The sequence below is a fragment of the Dicentrarchus labrax genome, unplaced genomic scaffold (genome assembly GCF_905237075.1).
Source record: "Dicentrarchus labrax unplaced genomic scaffold, dlabrax2021, whole genome shotgun sequence".
Classification (NCBI taxonomy): domain Eukaryota; kingdom Metazoa; phylum Chordata; class Actinopteri; family Moronidae; genus Dicentrarchus; species Dicentrarchus labrax.
Window position 1 is genome coordinate 32,551,997 of NW_026136711.1, and position 17,068 is coordinate 32,569,064.

A 17,068-nucleotide genomic window follows, 5' to 3' on the forward strand; every position below is an offset into this window, starting at 1 on the left:
TTAGGTTCTAGTTTTTAGTAAAACAATCTCTTGTCTGTGTTAGGTCTCTTACCATGTCACTAATTGGCAGCTGCTTTCTCTCACATTTTACACAAATGCTGTAATACATGACATGTAGTGTAAGTAATGATGGTGCAACTGGACTGCTTGGTGAGTTTAGTGGGAAACCAACTCGTTATTATGTAGCAGTTAGTGTTGACTTTAAACTCCATCTTGTGTTCCACTGGTGCAACAGGTTGCTGAAGCTAGTACCATCATAAACATCCCAAATGTAAACACAAGAAAGCATATTTTCATTCTTCCATAGATGTAAGATGATATGATCATTTAATGCAAGCGTGGCCTGAAGTAACCTGATGGGAACATTAAGTTACATCAGGTTGCAAACAGTTACAATAGAAAAATATACATATTTAATAATTTGTCTCTTCCTTTGTCAAAATCTAAAAGACAAAAGGTATTTTTTGGTAGACTTGGTGGACATGCACAGGGACACAGAGCCAGTACACCCACCTGTGTCGTGCTGTTTCCCAGTTAGCCTTGTTTGATGGGAGGGGAGTATTTCTAATTTCACCAGTTCTGTTGTGCTTGCTAATAGCTGTGTTGCCTCCAGGACTGTACAGTGCTCTGTCGATGTCCCGTCTATGGACAGCAGGTGATCTCCAGCGTGCAATGCTCCACATCTGGTAAAACAGAAACCAGGATAGTAAGGAAGGAATCTCCCCACAACAAAAACAGAGAAAGAAACACTGTCAGTGGTTACTTTGCTGTTTCAGTAATACTCCGAAATACTGCTTTGTTTTTGTTCTGTTTGAAAACCACACGTCAGCTATACAGTCAACCTGGTGTCTCTGCTTTTCATACTGTAGTTCAAATTTTAAAACTGAATTTGCAACAGTGTGGGAATGAATGATGAACTGTGCTTTCCATATTTACGGTCTACCATAAAAAAATAAAAGTGCAAGGCAAATGGCTATATTATTAATGCACTAACCCTACTTTGGATCAAATTTAGTTTCATTCTATTGTATGAATTATATATTTAATTTTTCATTATTGTATTTGCATCTTTATTAAGAATAGTACTGACTTTTACTGCCTTATATTTGTTGAATGTTCAGGTTTTAGGAAAAAATCTAATTACACAGTGTAACCTGTGAATGGATGTATGGATAAACCATTTTTTTCTGTATGTTTTAGGCTTGAGTAATGTCTGCAGCCCAACAAGCTCCACCTATCCTTCAGCCTGCATGCAGTCCATTCGCTGCTGCTTTAAGCCTTATACAGAAGCGAAGGCATTGTGCTGCATGTATGCAAACATATACTGTGTGTCAGTGTGTGTGTACCTGTCCACGACGCTCCCAGGTTTAACCCGGTCGATGACAATGACCTGCTTGTTTCGATGATTGGCCGACGTCAGCGTGATACCCAGCGTTGCTCCTGGCGACTTGGCAATTTCCACTAATAGCGGACCGGAGGCGTTCGTTACTGTGTCTAATTGGGGAAAACATTTTTTTATTTTAAATCACTTTGATGTTTACTGTGATCTGATGCTCCTGTGCATATGAAAAAAACAACAGTGGCATACCAGAGTACCTTTCATTTTCTGTAACACCAACATTAAGTAGCAGATGAGCTTGAGGCAGAAATGCCCTTAAAAGCAACAACCACCAGATGTAACGACCAGGGGATTCTCTGCAATGCATTATGGGTGAGCTAAATTGAGCAGTTATCCACAAAAAAAGAGGCAAAGCTCCACCTGAGGCAGCAGAAAATGCCAACACATCAACAAAAAACATCAAATTTTTAATTTCAGTGGCATTTAGGTAAAGTCTAGAAACTTTTGCCCCAAGGTTTAATTCATGTCTGAGTCTGGTGAGTGTGTGTGAGTGAGTGAGTGAGTGTGAGTGAGTGTGTGTGTGTGGTCTCTCACCCATAATAGTGACGTCGTACTCTATCTGGAACAGGGCTTCCTGGCCGCACTGAGACAATACGCTGAGGGCGTCGCTGTGGTTGGCGTTGTGCAGTGGCACGCCATCCACACTGAGGAGACGATCACCAGGACGCAGTGTGCCCTCTCTGGACAAGAGAAGAGAATTCAGAAACACAGCCAACCTCAAGAATTGAGACAAACCCCCTCAGAAGTCTAAAGTTTGCATTTCTCTTTACTTCCTGCTTCCTTTCTTCCACATTTCCTCTTTGATCTTCTCTTAGAAATCAAACTTACAAGTATGCTTTATTTGTATAACTGGGTAATGATCAATGTTGTAGTATACTCTATGACACTGTGTAAAGAATGATGGTGAAAAATCATCAACACAACCATTTACACTTTCTTATTGCTGCACATTCTCTGTGCCTTCCTTCTTCCCTTCCCTAACCAAACACATTTTTTCTCTTACTCATTTCCTAGCTGTCCTACTTGTTCCCACAACTCCACTACTCTCCGTCTTTCTGATCTCAGCCTCCTCTATTCTCTCCTCTCATCTGTCTGAGATGAACAGTATCGTTTCTCCTCAAGTTCAAGTGGAGGACAAACACAGTGGAAACAGCACTAAGATGACAGATGATACTTCTGTGCATCACAGTATTCAAAGTATCGAGATTAAACATAACGTCATGGGATCTGGTTTCATTTAAATTATGGTAATTTTTAAAGAGTCCCTGGTTGAAAAAAAGCACTCTGAGTGAATAGATTCTCGATATTGTACAGGCACTCAATGGCACAATTTAGGCAATTATTTATTCCTACAAAAATGGATATGCAGCCTTTTTAATTTTTCATGCACAGGGCTGCATTAAGTTGCTGGTAGATGGTTTATGCATGATGCCAGAGTGTGAGTAATACAGAGCTGTCATCATACCAGCCAGAAGTTGTAAAGTATGATGCTGATAGCCCTGAAGCTTTTCAACAACATGATGCAAGCTAAGCTCAGACCAAAAAGCTTTATCATTGCTGGAATGAGGTTATATAGAAGAAGTAACTTTGGAATGAAGTGAAGAAATGTGAGGAGAAGATTTGCTTCAAAACTCCCAAGAAAAAGCCCTTGGATCTTCCCGAGAAACAGGTAGACAGAACAGTAGTGATAGTGCAGTTTTTCCCCCCAATAAAAAGTGTGCAGGTTGTGCTCAAAAGCCAACATGTTCAATGCGCTCACAACTTTTGTTAGACTTAGATACACTCAAAATCTGACAGTTGTTATTTTAAGAGGTAAGGATATATTTAACTGTGTTGTAGGGTGAATTTCCCCTTTAAATATAGCTTCAACTTAAGTTGTTGGTTGAAACAAAGTCTTAAGGACTTCACTGACATTTAGCCTACTTTAAAAGCCTGCATGCTCTATCTTTGTCTTTTTCTGTTCATATGATGATGCGGTAAAAAGAAGTTTCTTTGTGATCCTGCATGAAACGGTATGGTTCTCTTAACACGTTCAGAGTTCAGAGTAATTCCCACTGGGTAATGCTAAAAATGTAGGCACTCCTGGGACTGTATGGTGCTGTGGATTAAGTTTTCTCCAATTGGCATATAAATGGGATATAAAGCAGCATGAATATCTCATTCGTTTCCCTAGACTGACCCACATTTTGAAGATGATTTTCTTTAGAATGGTGTTAGATGAGCTTCGGGGCAAAATAACTCAATAGTAAGATAGAATTTAATCATGGTCTTGTCCCAGACTGTCAATCTGTGTGTGCACCTGTAGAGAATAAACTAGAATAAACCAATAGTTTTGGTTGATCTGCAATCCATTTTGACAAATATATTACTGGATCACATTGAAACAGTCCTTTTGCAAGCCCTAAATGTGTGTCAAAGATCTCAGACAAGCATTCATTCACTTATTCAGTAGAAATATAACTGGTTAAGCTAGTTTCATGTAGTTATTCTGCATGTGTCCTAATTTATTACTGCATGCAATTCTTTCACAAATAGATGCCACTAGAATAAAAATAGCATCTCCATGTTCTAAAGTCTAGCGTCAACTGATTGAAGCTGCTGAGTGATCAGAGAAAAGGGTTACGCTTTCATGTTTTAATCTTTTCCAATCTTGGCTGGAGAGTGAGTAAAGCGTGCTGTTCAAAAATGGGACTTCAAGCAATGAGATTTGTGTATTGGCAATGGGTGACAAATTGAAGGAAACAAAGAGTCTTAGAAATGTTGTTCTACCACAAGCCTCCAGAACAGCTTCTCGTCATGGATTATCCAAGTCTGTTGAACATTCTTCCACAAGACATTTTTTATGATGATGGTGGAGGAGAGTGCAGTTTCACACTCCGCTCTGTTTGTCTCCGGTTTGGTGCCAAGGAGTAACTGCTGTGGCTGCATTTGTAACACCATTTATTTATTTACTCTACTCTACTAAGTGTTAATGCTACTGTTAGCAATAACTTTATGGTGTGAAGTATTTTTACAGCAGTTTGCAAAAAACAAACAAACAAATGTTTACCACCAGATGTTTCTTTGAGATCAGCCTCAGGCGAACATGAGCTTCAAATGAGTGCTGGACAATAAACTTTTGTCAAATTACCCATAATTATGTAATAGTGCCAGTAGTCTTTTAAAATCTTTTTTACATTTCAAACAATGACAGTTTTCTGTTTTTATACTGCATTATATATTGGATTTCATGACACAAATTATATAGTTATTATTCCATAACTGTTGCATTCATTAAAAGTAAAACAAAAATGTATAACTTATAGCCACTTATACTCCTTAAAAAGGAAGTGGAAGAGGCCAAAAGTGTGTGTTAATGAGGGGGGTCCAAAATATGTAAATACTTCCAGTATCTGTCTGTTAATTTTTAATTGCTTTGTAGTTTACTTATTTCTCCCTGTGTTTCTATGTATGAGAGGCTGTGTGAATAAGCCCTTCCCCTGTGTAGTGCATAAGTAGATGAAGCTTTATTGAAGCACTGAGGGTGTGTTGAAATTGGTTTTGTTACTCGAGACCTCAGGTGTTCACTCACCCGCAAGTCCAAAAATCCACAGCTGGAAAATATGACCTGAGTCCTAACATAGAGATAATCTACACACTTCATCATGCTGGCTCATCCGTAGCTTAGCGCCAAACACTGAGATTTTGTTGTTTGGGAGGTGGGATGTGTCACAAATAGAGTATTAGTGAAAATATGGGAGAGCAGCGAGAGGGAGGTTGGGCATCAGAAAGGCAGCAGGGCGAAACAGTGTGCAGAGCCAGAATATTTTCTCAATGATTCACAGGTTTATTTCAAACAAACCAAAGTTGGTGATTGTTGGATCAGTTTTATTTTGTTTCTGTTGAGTTTGAATGAAGAGTTCATTTTTTTTGGCTAAACAAAATGGATCTTATTCTTTCACTAAAAGGTCTATCTCTGTAGGAATTTTTCATATTGTTGACACTTATAATAACAATCTGAGTGGCAAAAACCAGCACAGTTAATAGATACACATTCATGGTGCATGATTGCCAAAAAATATAGGCTGCAGCCAGTTTTTTCAGCTGTAGCTCTCTTACTCGATACTGAACTAATTTTAAAAATTGTTGTCCTAATTAGTCACTTAGGAAAATTGGGTTGAAACATACCACAGTATAAATATACTTGAGCAATTGAACTGAGCAGAAATGAAAAAAAGCTAATGAATAAAAACTAACATGCTTTCATTAGGAGAAATCTAATCAAAATATTTTCCAACTTCAGGGAACATGAGCTTGGCTGCTGGCCCCATTTCAACACAATCCTCACAACTCAACAATCCAATCAAAGTCCAGTACATCATTTTTAAGTGGTCACAAATTAATTATGACAACAAATCAGAAATGATCAAACATGAAGAAGAAAGTATAAATGCCTGACTTACTGAAAACATGGTATCATTATATTCGTCTTCATGAAGGTAAGTGTGACAATTTATTGTGATGTAGATGTTAGGTCACTGTCAAACACTGCTTCAGAAAATCTGTGCCCACAACTTGTGTTCCAGCGTTGGAGCTGATTTTATGGTATTTTGGATGGCAGAGTACTTTACCCAGGAGGATTCTTAACAGTGTAAACGTGTAAGAATTCCTGCACTGGATCTCCAGCAGGTTGCATCACTGCTGCGTTACATCAGTTAAACAGTCGCAAAGCTGACATTTACATGAACATGTCATGGATTATTTCCTAAACATGAAGACTGAGACAGACACATGATGACAACATTAAAGGGATATGAGGTGATTCATGCCGCTGCAGCGATGAGTAACACATAACTGTCAACATACCAGTGACGGTCACAGGAAATGACACCGTTATCCTTGGGGTTTATTCGCATGAAGGCACAGAGAAATCTCCCTGACTCTTGACTGGAACTGGCTGAGCTGTGCCTCTGTTCGTTTAAACTCAATGGAGGCCAGTTCTCGTCTGCCTTTTAGTTTTAGACATCTTGTTTTTTTAGAAGTCATTGCCCTTTTCACCTCCAAAATAGACATGCATCCCTCTCTCTGGCTCTGACAATGTATGCGTTTGTGTGATTGCTCGGATATGTGTGCGAATATGTTTGGAACATGTGGCTTTGTACACTTATACTGTATGGGTGTATGGTCGCAGGAGTGTGCCGTCAGTGCTACCTGTCTGCAGGACCTCCTGGCCTGACGTAGGTTACCACCAAGGGGCGTGACTTGTGCCAGTCCTCGTGGGTACCACCTGCAAGAAGAGTGCAGGTTAAAGCTGATCACAGGTAATCCATCAAAGTGAGGAATTAATTTATTTGGTATTATGGTCACAATTATGTTACTGTATCTATAGTAATACAGTTTAGAGCTGGGATTGTTTTGAAAACTCTCTTTAACAAGAGTCAGGTTGAGGTTGAAGAGTCAGATTCCAATCAGCAGTTTGTTCAAAGTACAAACCTAGAAGACGACAAACAATAATAAAACAAAAGATGGATCTTGTCTTCATTCACGTTTTCTTTTAACCGTAAAGGTAATCTTCCCCTTCTCCACAAGTTGATTCTCTCTCTAAACAGTGAAAATAATTGAAAGTGATGGCTTCCTGGAAAGCAGGGAATCAATTTAAAATGTTATTGTATGCTTGGTCAGCAGAAATGTAAAGTATATAGAGTTTCTAGTTAATGAGATAAAACACTCAAATCACCCTACCCTTCCTGTTAACCATTAGCTGTCTAAGTGTTAGACAAATTACATCAGAGAAAAAGAGGCCGCAACTTCATATTTCTCATCTTTTCCTACTTTCACAGCTTTTTTCAGTGCCAACACAAATAAAAGATGCAATCTTTATATTTTAAGGCCGGAAACAGTGATCCTGTCTTTAAATTTAGTGACAACATCTTAGCATGGTGCCATGTCAATCATAACTATTCATATGGTTCACCAAACATATAGAAATTGGCTTAATTCCATGATGGTTACCTCTCATGACGAAACCAAAGCTGTTCCCCTCTTTGTGCAAACAGATGTCGATTGTCTTCGATATAACCCCTGAGGTGCTGTCTGGTGCTTTGAGAAGGGGGAGATACAGAGAAAAATAGAGATAAATAGAGGGGGGGAGAGAGAGAGAGAGAGAGAGAGAGAGAGAGAGAGAGACAGAGAGAGACAGGTAATTTATCAAATTTAGTGAAAGAGTGAGAAAGCAATTTACACTTACACAGCCGTTAAGTGTTTGCTAGAAAACTTTACTTCTGTTGCTCCATAATCAAGTATTCAAAGTTTTATTCTCATGCAAATTTTTGCTTCATACATATGGAGTAAAAACATTTAACACAGAAAAAAAGTATGAACAATGACTCATATACTGCTATACAATTGCAACAGTACAAGAAATACACATACTTACTTTGAATTGAACCTGAATGCCAATATGTCTGCAGTGTGGGTTTTGATTAGGGATGTCTATGATCTCCTTTATTGCTGTTAATGTAGCTACTAAAACTGCAATTCTATTATCTTAAAATGAATTATAATAAAATAAAAATACATATACATGGAAGAGCTGTTGGTTCTTCTTCAGATAATGAGTTCATCAAGTTCTAACTGTTATGTACTCTTGGTATTAGCAAGCATTCAATCGGAAAATGGCACAGCATTTAAAAAATGCAAAGGAGCGATATTAGTTGGGGTATTGCTACAGGTAGCATGTAACGGTTTGAGGAATAGAGTTTAAAGGCTTGGATGAGCAAACATTGCACAGCAGTTTGTGATACTATGACTCGGATTATTTTGAATGTTACCACGACGAAGATCATTTTATGATCCTGGTAGAGTTTCCACCATGCAGTGTATTGCTGGATGGTGTTGTTTTGCATTTGACAACCTTTTTTTTGTATTTTTTGTGCATAAGGAGCTGCTGTACCAACATTGGTCTCATTGACATTAATAACAAGGCTGTGGTTTTTCAGATCAGAATCATATGAAACACACTCATATTGGACGATTCTACACGTCACTATTTACATCCAGTGCAGACGTTCGGTGCCAAGGCAGGAGTAGTATGCACTATATGTGGCAGAAAGCTGGAAAGTACGGATGAGGATGTGGAGGTTGGGTGGCCCATGACAGACCTGCACATTTCATTAACCTTTTTTATCAACCATAACCACTATCTTTCCCTGATGTCCCCTAACCTAACTCTGACCAGGTGTTCAGTGGCCCTCACCCTAACTTACTATAGTGTATTTGCTACAACCACAGTCTTTCCCCAGCCATCATAGTTGCAGTGTGCTGATATTGAAGGATTTTAAAAACATTAAATGTCAGCCAGGTTTTTGCAGAATCATCCGAAATTGTCTTCCGATAGGATGGCGTTTTTCACATAATGATAATGATCAAACTGGACCTGACCTTACCAGAGCCATTTACTTTATGACCCTAAAAACGATGTGACGGTAAATGGAGTTGAATTAATATGTACCTGTAGGGGGCAGTTCATACTCCACCTCCAGCAGAACTCTCTCTCCTACGTTCTTCAGTAAGCTGATTATCTCTTCATGCCGCAGTTTGGTCAGATTAATGCCGTTCACCGACTTGATGTAGTCACCAACGTTTAGCTGGTCACTCCTGCGCAGAAAAGGAATGCATGTAAAATGTTGCATAAATGACTCTCAGTTGGAGTGAATCAATCATATGTACATTGTTTTGAAAATGTGGAAGTTTTTTTTCACTCCTGATGTTATATTTATTACAGAATAGCTTTGCTGGTGCACCCACCTGGCCGCCAGTCCTCCAGGCCGCAGGTTCGATACTCGGGGTTTCCCATCCTTGTCGGTTCCTCCTGAGATGGTGAGGCCCAGTGTGCTGCCTTCTTTCTTCACCAGCTCCACCATCGTCACCCCCCGCAGAGCTTCTAACCAAAAACACACATACACATAAAGACAAATACACACACACAAAACAGGAAAAGAGAAGGACGTACACACACAGATGTGTACACAGACATATACAGACACACACTCAAACACACAAAATACAGAGATAAGTGGTTAGTGGCTGCCCTCTGTCCATTCTGATTCCCGGATTAAAGGGAAGTCAAGATACAAGACAGATAACCCAAAAAGATGTTTTGCTGCTGAATGTCCTTGAGTGAGACACTGATCCCCTGTCAGCTCATTTCTAAGAGTCAGCTGAAATGACTAAAATGTAAATGTGAAAATCAGATAAGCATCACTTAATGAGAATTAACAAGCCTCATTGTTTCATTGCGCGTGTGTCATTCCACTTGAAATGTTCCTGGCAGGGATGAAAGGGCCTTCAACAGTTAAAGGACATCATCAGTAACAGCAAATATGTTCAGCAGTCTTCTTCAGAGTGAATTCTGTGTATTAAAACAGATTTTCTACAACAGAAACAAGACTTGACTATGAAAAAGCAACGCAATGTATACAAATAGTGAGAGTAATGTTTGTATGAGACTGGGTTGTGTATAGACAATGTGGGGTCAGGGGTCTAGGCTAGGCTTTTCTATATACATGCATATCACAGTGTCATATTTCAGATACAAATAATGTGTCTAAAAATGTTTTACTTTGGAAATCTGGAAAAAATAAAAAATACATCAAAAAATATTAGGAATATCCCAAAACATCAATTTGTCAAAACTGTGTACGCATTCCTTTGACACTAGTCTTAATAAAATATTTCAAGAATTTTTAAATTTTATTTTACCATGACATACTAAATTTCCTAATAGAAACCAAGAGTGTTGACATACTTTGAAACAATGTGTAACTTGTATAAAACTACAACTTTTCACCGAACCCACTGACAGGGATTCTCTATGGACTGTGGTAACGAGGATCAGGGAACGGTGGATCACTTATTTCAACAGAAGTTCAAAAAAATCTGTTGTACAGTGCTATATTCCCAAAACACTTAATTAAACTATTGTATAAACAAAGGCATTGCAATATCCAGAAAAATTACATGTAACCTCTTTTCTAAAAACTATCGAGTGCAGCGGCCCAGCTATTCTCGAGCTGAGTCAAGGCTTGGCAAAGTAAACAACTTAATGGGTTGACTTGGGAAGGATGCTGCGGAGTTCAGTTCACCTTCATCATTCTGCTTTGAAGTTAAGAGTTCATGACAAAAGTTCATGAATATAGATTAGTTTCTCCATGACACAGTGTGCACATTTATCTGACACTCCTACAAAACGCAATCAGGGCGGATCCAAATCATCAACCAGCCTTTGAAGAAGGCACTGAAACACCCAACTGCTGCAACATTTGGAGTATAAGAGGGACCATGTGAAGAAAATACTTTAACAGATGAGAGAGGTTTGCAGATAGGTTTAGGCTTTGGTAGCTGTGGCAATGGTCAAGTTAAAATCTTTACCACATTTTTTAAAACACGACTATTCGCTTACTTTTCGAGAGGCACATGAGAAGATTGATACTGCGTATGCACCTCACTCGCAGGTGTCAGGTGTTAATTTTTTAGGTATGTCTAGCTTCTAAGAAGAGACTGGCATATGGCAATAACGTTACTTAATATATTAACTGTAGTCTATTACTATACAGTTTTTTCTGTCTTATTTCCTTTCAGTTAGAACCACGCACATGTTTGATTTTACGGCACTACACTTCCCATTTTTTGTAACAGGATTCATTGAACTTATACACCTATTGGGTGACTTGATGATATGATGAAATGATACTTTAGAGTCAATCTTCACAGAAAGCTTAATATGGCTAATTAAAATATTCAAAATGACAACAAATCTTTTTTTTTTACATTATGGCAACATATTACTAGGGCAACTACATTCAAACCCGGTGTACTAATAAGTCTGCACTTTTCATAGAAATAACCAAGGGGATATGAAATCGGCCTTTATGTGTGTTAAACCCTGTTTCGTTATTGTTTTCAATGCATTCAAGCTCCTACCACCACCCTCAGCAAGGAAAACTGCCCATCCTGACTGCCAAGAGGATGGGGAAGATGAAGATGGTTGATGAGTAGTGCAGATGAGGAACGAGAATCCAGTGGGCTGTGAAAAGACGGTGATGATGGAGATGGAGGGGTTCAGTTGGATGAGGGTGACTGGAGCAGCAGAGTCATCACTCAGTTATCCATTACAACATGTCACTTGTTTTTCTTCTCAGGACACCAATACATTACATATCAATATATCACATACACATTTTAGCTTAGAACCTGATCGTATCCATCCAGCTTTAAGAACTTACTAGCTAGCTTACAAAGAACATGACAATAAAGAGACAGAAAACATATAAAACACTAAATGCACAGTAACGTTACCCAGCAATTAAAACCATATTATCCTTATCAGGTTATCAGCTCACCACGGCTGGTTTTGTAATATAAAAAGCCATAAATTCTCAAGGTTAGCAAAAACCACAGCGCGTCACTCTCTCTCAACTAATGCTAACTCTACGCCACAAGGGAGAGCCGAAGGACCATAATAAGTGAGGGGAGTTTATTGTAACATTGTCTCACCTGTCTAATAACTTTGTTTTCATAAGGACTGCTGATTCTACCTGGCTACATTAAGTTAGGTTACATGACTGTACAGCTACCGCCAGCAGCCGGCTGGACCAGTTGCCAGGCAACCAGCAGAGACTGGAAGTTACTGGTCCCGCCCCCAAAAGAACAAAGTGAAAACTGTTGAATTCTTAATTTTTATTTTCGTACTAAGTAAACACACAATACAATATAAGTTGATTGATTGATTGATTGATTGATTAATTGTATTTAAGGATTATTGGAAACAGTAAAAGAAACAACAACAAAAATTCAAAGGATAACATGTTAAAGTGAAAATACTTATTTCCAACATGGTCCCAAGAAAACCCAAAGATATTCAACATAAAAAAAAGGAAAACAACATAGTCCTGAAACACACGAACACATTTCACCAAGTGCCTCCGTTAAAACAAACAAGAACATTTTAAATAATGTTGCTGCAATTTAAATTTATCAATCTGTTACCCTAAAAAAGTCTAACCTAACCTGACTTCTGTTAGCCCCTCTCATATTTAAAGTCTTTATGTGGAACAGAAAACCATTCCACAACATGGCACCAGTGTAAAAAAAAAAGAAGCTTCTGGCTACATTATTCACTCGAGGCATTTTACATGAACACACACTGGCGCTGGTATTACAGTGACGCTCAGTATGGACCATTATTATCTGAGAACACAAGTAGTGAGGAGTGTACCCATGCATAATCAAAATGACACTGTTAATTAGAGAGCTTACGAGGTGGTAGTAGACAGATTTAGTTAATGTTGGACAGAGCCAGGCTAGCCTTTTCTCCTTGTTTCCAGGCTATGTACTAAGCTAAATTAGATAGTCTCTATAGCAGAGATGACCCATGGCTGCAGAGGTCTGGGAAATTCACAAATTTGTGACTCCACTTTCTTTCATTTTCAATCTTCTTAAGGCTCAACTGATGCTGAGTCAGTTTCATCACTTTAGGCAACAATTCATCGGACTTTGTGCAGCCAGTCAATAAGGCGGGACAAAACCAGACTGCCCAGTGGTTGTAGGATTTGGGTTAATATTAATGTAACAATAAGCAGGTACAGATTATAGTTACTAAAATAAAACCGTAATAAAGCCGTGCTTATCTTCAGCTGTCTCTCCATTTGTCTGTATTTGTGTTGTTATCATTTACACACACACACACACACACACACACACACACACACACACACACACACACACACACACACACACACACACACACGCACACAGGCAACGGGAACCATTGAGCGAGCACTGCAGATCTCTCAATCGATCTCTATATCTTCCCTTCACACTGTTGCACACACACACACACACACACACACACACACACACACACACACACACACACACACACAGGTGAGATGAAGCTTTGGTGTGATAGATGGCTAGATTAGGTAAATCCCTCAGGCGACACTGGGGATCAGTGAGGTGCTTCACATTTTAGTTATCTCCGGTGGGTATTACAACACACACATATTCACACAAGAACAAGACACACACACACACACACACACACACACACACACACACACACACACACACACACACACATTATCTGCAGAAAGGCACTCATTCATTCATTAGTCCTTGTATTGCTCATATTTGCATAAAAGCACACCAAAGCTTTCAACAAATGTGGTTTGATGCCGTGAACATCTTCTGAACTGCATCCATCACAAAATGAATTTTCCTCCACAGATGCAGAACTGTGTTGGGATTCATAAAGTTTTATCTCCCACTTCATTTTGATACTTAGGGAATACAGAATACACAAGAAGATTGTTTACACTTCACAGAAAGAAACCCATGAAATGGGGAACTGAGGACATTTGTTGTACATTTAATGAGGGATCAAGCAAATGGAAAAAAGGGCCACACACACACACACACACACACACACACACACACACACACTGAGATGGAAACAGACAGAGTCAACAACAATGTGTCTAGGGAAGGTGAATGAGACAAATGCTTGTAATTGTGCCTGTGAAGCAAGGTGACGTTGGAACATGGAGCTGAGTTATGTAACAGTGCAATAGTTGAATAAACATTGAGAAAGAGGGAGAAAAGTATTAAAGAAACACAAAAAGAGGAAATAAAGAAACAGAGAGAGAAGATGGGAAACTCAATGGAGGGATTTTGCTAAGGTGATAAGAAGGCTGGAACAGAGAAAACGTGATACAGGAGATGAACTAAAATGGAAAGGAAAAGGTGGCCGTAATAGATAAGAGTTTATGGACGAAACTGCTGAAAAACCAGATGGTTGTAGTTGTTTCATTTTATGCTTACTGGTATAGCATCACATCATTCTATTTCTGAAAGGATAAATAATTACAATTCCTTATAAAAACACAACAAAATAAATGTCAAATATTGTAAAAGTGTGTTTGTTTTATAAGAGATGTATAGTATCTCAATAAACAACTCAGGGACACTTTCAGACCAAACATCTATTCACAGACTACTCATGAGATAGATAGATAGATAGATAGATAGATAGATAGATAGATAGATAGATAGATAGATAGATAGATAGATAGATAGATAGATGTACCTGGTATACTGTGTCTTCTCGAGGCCATGGTCTGTTCTGGTCCAGAGATATCCTTTGTTTTCCCATATGGCCCGTCATCTAAAAAGAACAGAAACACACAAAAAAGCTTTAGAAGTATCAAATACACCTCTATTTCTTAAGTTTAAATTAGAAAATGTAGATCCTGGTAGTGTTAAAGTGCCAATACTTCAATGGTGATGAAACACATTTTTTCGGGATTAGAAACCCAGAAGAGAGAGTGTTGGATCATCACCTTCTCCACCCAAAAACCCACATTCTTAGGAATGTTAGCCGTGGTTCTCATACCAAAACATAATAAAACAAACATACAGACATGATTCCGACTAACACTGCAGCTGTGTCTGGCACCAGTCACTCATCCCTGCATTTCTTCTCCCTCTCCACCCATGAATCACATCTTATATCTTCCTCCTCTACACGCTCTGCAACGATCCTCCACAGTCCCCCCACACACATTGCTGCTGATGAAAATAATAGATGTTATTAATTGTCAGTTTATGTGACTGCAATCTGAGCTCCTTGGCTGGGCTCTCTGTGTTGTGTTTGGCTGTATATCAAACAAATGAATGAGACAAACGCTTGAGACATTGTCCAGATTGAGTTGAGGAAAAACACCATTCTCAAAACTTACATTAAAATAATTATAATAATAATCCTTCACCAACTCACTTCTTTTTGTAATTTGTAATTATCAAAGGCTGATAACACAATGTTGTTCTCTTAAGTGCTCCCATGTATTTCTGTATTTACTACATTGCCCCTCAACAGTTTTCTTCCACAAATAACCACAGTTCATGGCTCAGTTGGTCCAACATTTTGGTCAAGAGTGAACTATCACATGGGGTGTTGGGTTGCCACGAAAGAAACATCTAGACCCAGAGGTCTAGCATGTCAACAAAGTATCATGAGCAAAAGTGGGGCTGACAAAGTGCAGCAGTGAATCTGATGAAAGCTGACCCAAGTCTGACAATGTAGAGATGAGCCTTAAATTACACTTTTTCTTAAAGATCCAAGCTTCCTCTCCCACTGAAACAGGTGCAGGCACAGCGAGTCTCCCTGCCTGAAGAGCTGCAAACTGCACGCTGTTTCAGGGGCGTTTCCTCCCTGACAAGTGTAGAATTTCCAAGAACTTTACCAAAATGCTATGTAAATACTTGAAAAACCTCCCTCATATATAATCTACTTAGCACTAGCACAAGAGCATCCACTTATACACCCTTGTAAGACGCTTACATGAAAGGATGATTTTCCAGACAGTCACTATTCTTATCTTTTAATAGTTGGATGAACTGGTGACTACAAGGTCATCTGTGCGTGTTGATGAAGTTAGTCCCCTCCCTACTTGGCCAATGAAACAGAGGCCATCATTGTTGTAGGTCACAGGAGGGAACAGATGTCCTGTTTTATCGTCTCTGGCAGAGAATTTCTGGCTGAGACGTGTGAGGATTTTAATATTTGATAAGTTATAAATTCAGTTCTGCTTGGATCTCCACAGGTATCTGTTTAAAATTAAACTTTTAAAGTAATAAACTGCACAGGCTGGAGTCCTGAAAGTAGTCATCACTTTCAAACTACGATGCCAAATTACCATCCAACCAATCAATCAACCAGCAAATCAATTCATCAATCAGGGCATTTTGAAGAGGCACAGACAGAAACAGGACAGAATGCAGATGACTCAATAAATCAATGGGTATATAGAAAATAGTAATGTATCTATATATTATTTCCTTAATCAAAAAAACAAAAAAAATAATTGGATGTTAAAGTGACAAAATGATGTAAAATCTGTGAATACATGGTTGAAGTGTTGAAGAGATATCACCATGGCGTATCCAAACTGCTGCTGTTATCACTTTCCTTTACTACAGCTGGTGAAGGTTGGCATGTTTTTGACGGATCGTTTTGGACAGTGCCATGAATGTGAATCACCTGAAACCAGGCAGAGAGAATTAATCCAATAACAAAGCTTCAGTGTTAGTTCTGCGGCATTGGACCTGCAGCTCCAGTGCCACCTATTGCTAACAAAAATACCAGCAGTAGCAGTTCCTTAGGTGACAATGGTGGCGTTGTGAAGTATCTATAATGAAATATTGTACATATAAACTGAATTTAATGTCCATTTGATGTCAGTATGACACAATAATGTTTCATTTTTTCCTGAGACAAATTAAATTTTAGTGAACAGGTAATACAATAAAATGTTATTACTTTCTTAGCCTATAGGAGGGGACGTTTATACACCTCATCCACTTCTGCTACTGCTAATGCTTCCCTGTTCTGTGCCAGTATAAGCTGGCATGCTGTGTGTCTTGTGTCACTTTAATCTGTGAACATTTTTCTTACCAAGTGTTTTAGGGTTCGTAATTTTAATTATGAAGAAGTCATGACCGTTTATGAATACTTTTATATTTCATTGGGTCTCATCTATGATATATGTAGGATATTAAGTATTTTGCTAACCCACACTTTTTAACTCAGTTTGACAGCAGCTGTGGAGCCGAGGCTGTTGTTGTTGTGGCTCT

General features: G+C 38.7%; 1 protein-coding gene across 11 annotated transcripts in view; it reads right to left on the reverse strand.

Moving 5' to 3' along the window:
- Positions 1-17,068, reverse strand: part of grip2b (glutamate receptor interacting protein 2b) — a 253,256-nt gene that overhangs the window by 35,657 nt on the left and 200,531 nt on the right. For 7 of the 11 annotated variants that reach the window (XM_051415108.1, XM_051415105.1, XM_051415103.1 and 4 more), the window contains exons 2-9: positions 14,523-14,600; positions 9,185-9,320; positions 8,889-9,034; positions 7,391-7,477; positions 6,590-6,665; positions 1,934-2,079; positions 1,347-1,494; positions 514-683 (exon numbers count right to left, since the gene is read on the reverse strand). In XM_051415108.1, coding sequence (XP_051271068.1) covers positions 514-683; positions 1,347-1,494; positions 1,934-2,079; positions 6,590-6,665; positions 7,391-7,477; positions 8,889-9,034; positions 9,185-9,320; positions 14,523-14,600 — 987 coding nt within the window. The remainder of the gene's footprint in view (positions 1-513; positions 684-1,346; positions 1,495-1,933; positions 2,080-6,589; positions 6,666-7,390; positions 7,478-8,888; positions 9,035-9,184; positions 9,321-14,522; positions 14,601-17,068) is intronic. The other 4 variants (XM_051415104.1, XM_051415110.1, XM_051415114.1 and 1 more) reach the window with 1 other exon arrangement.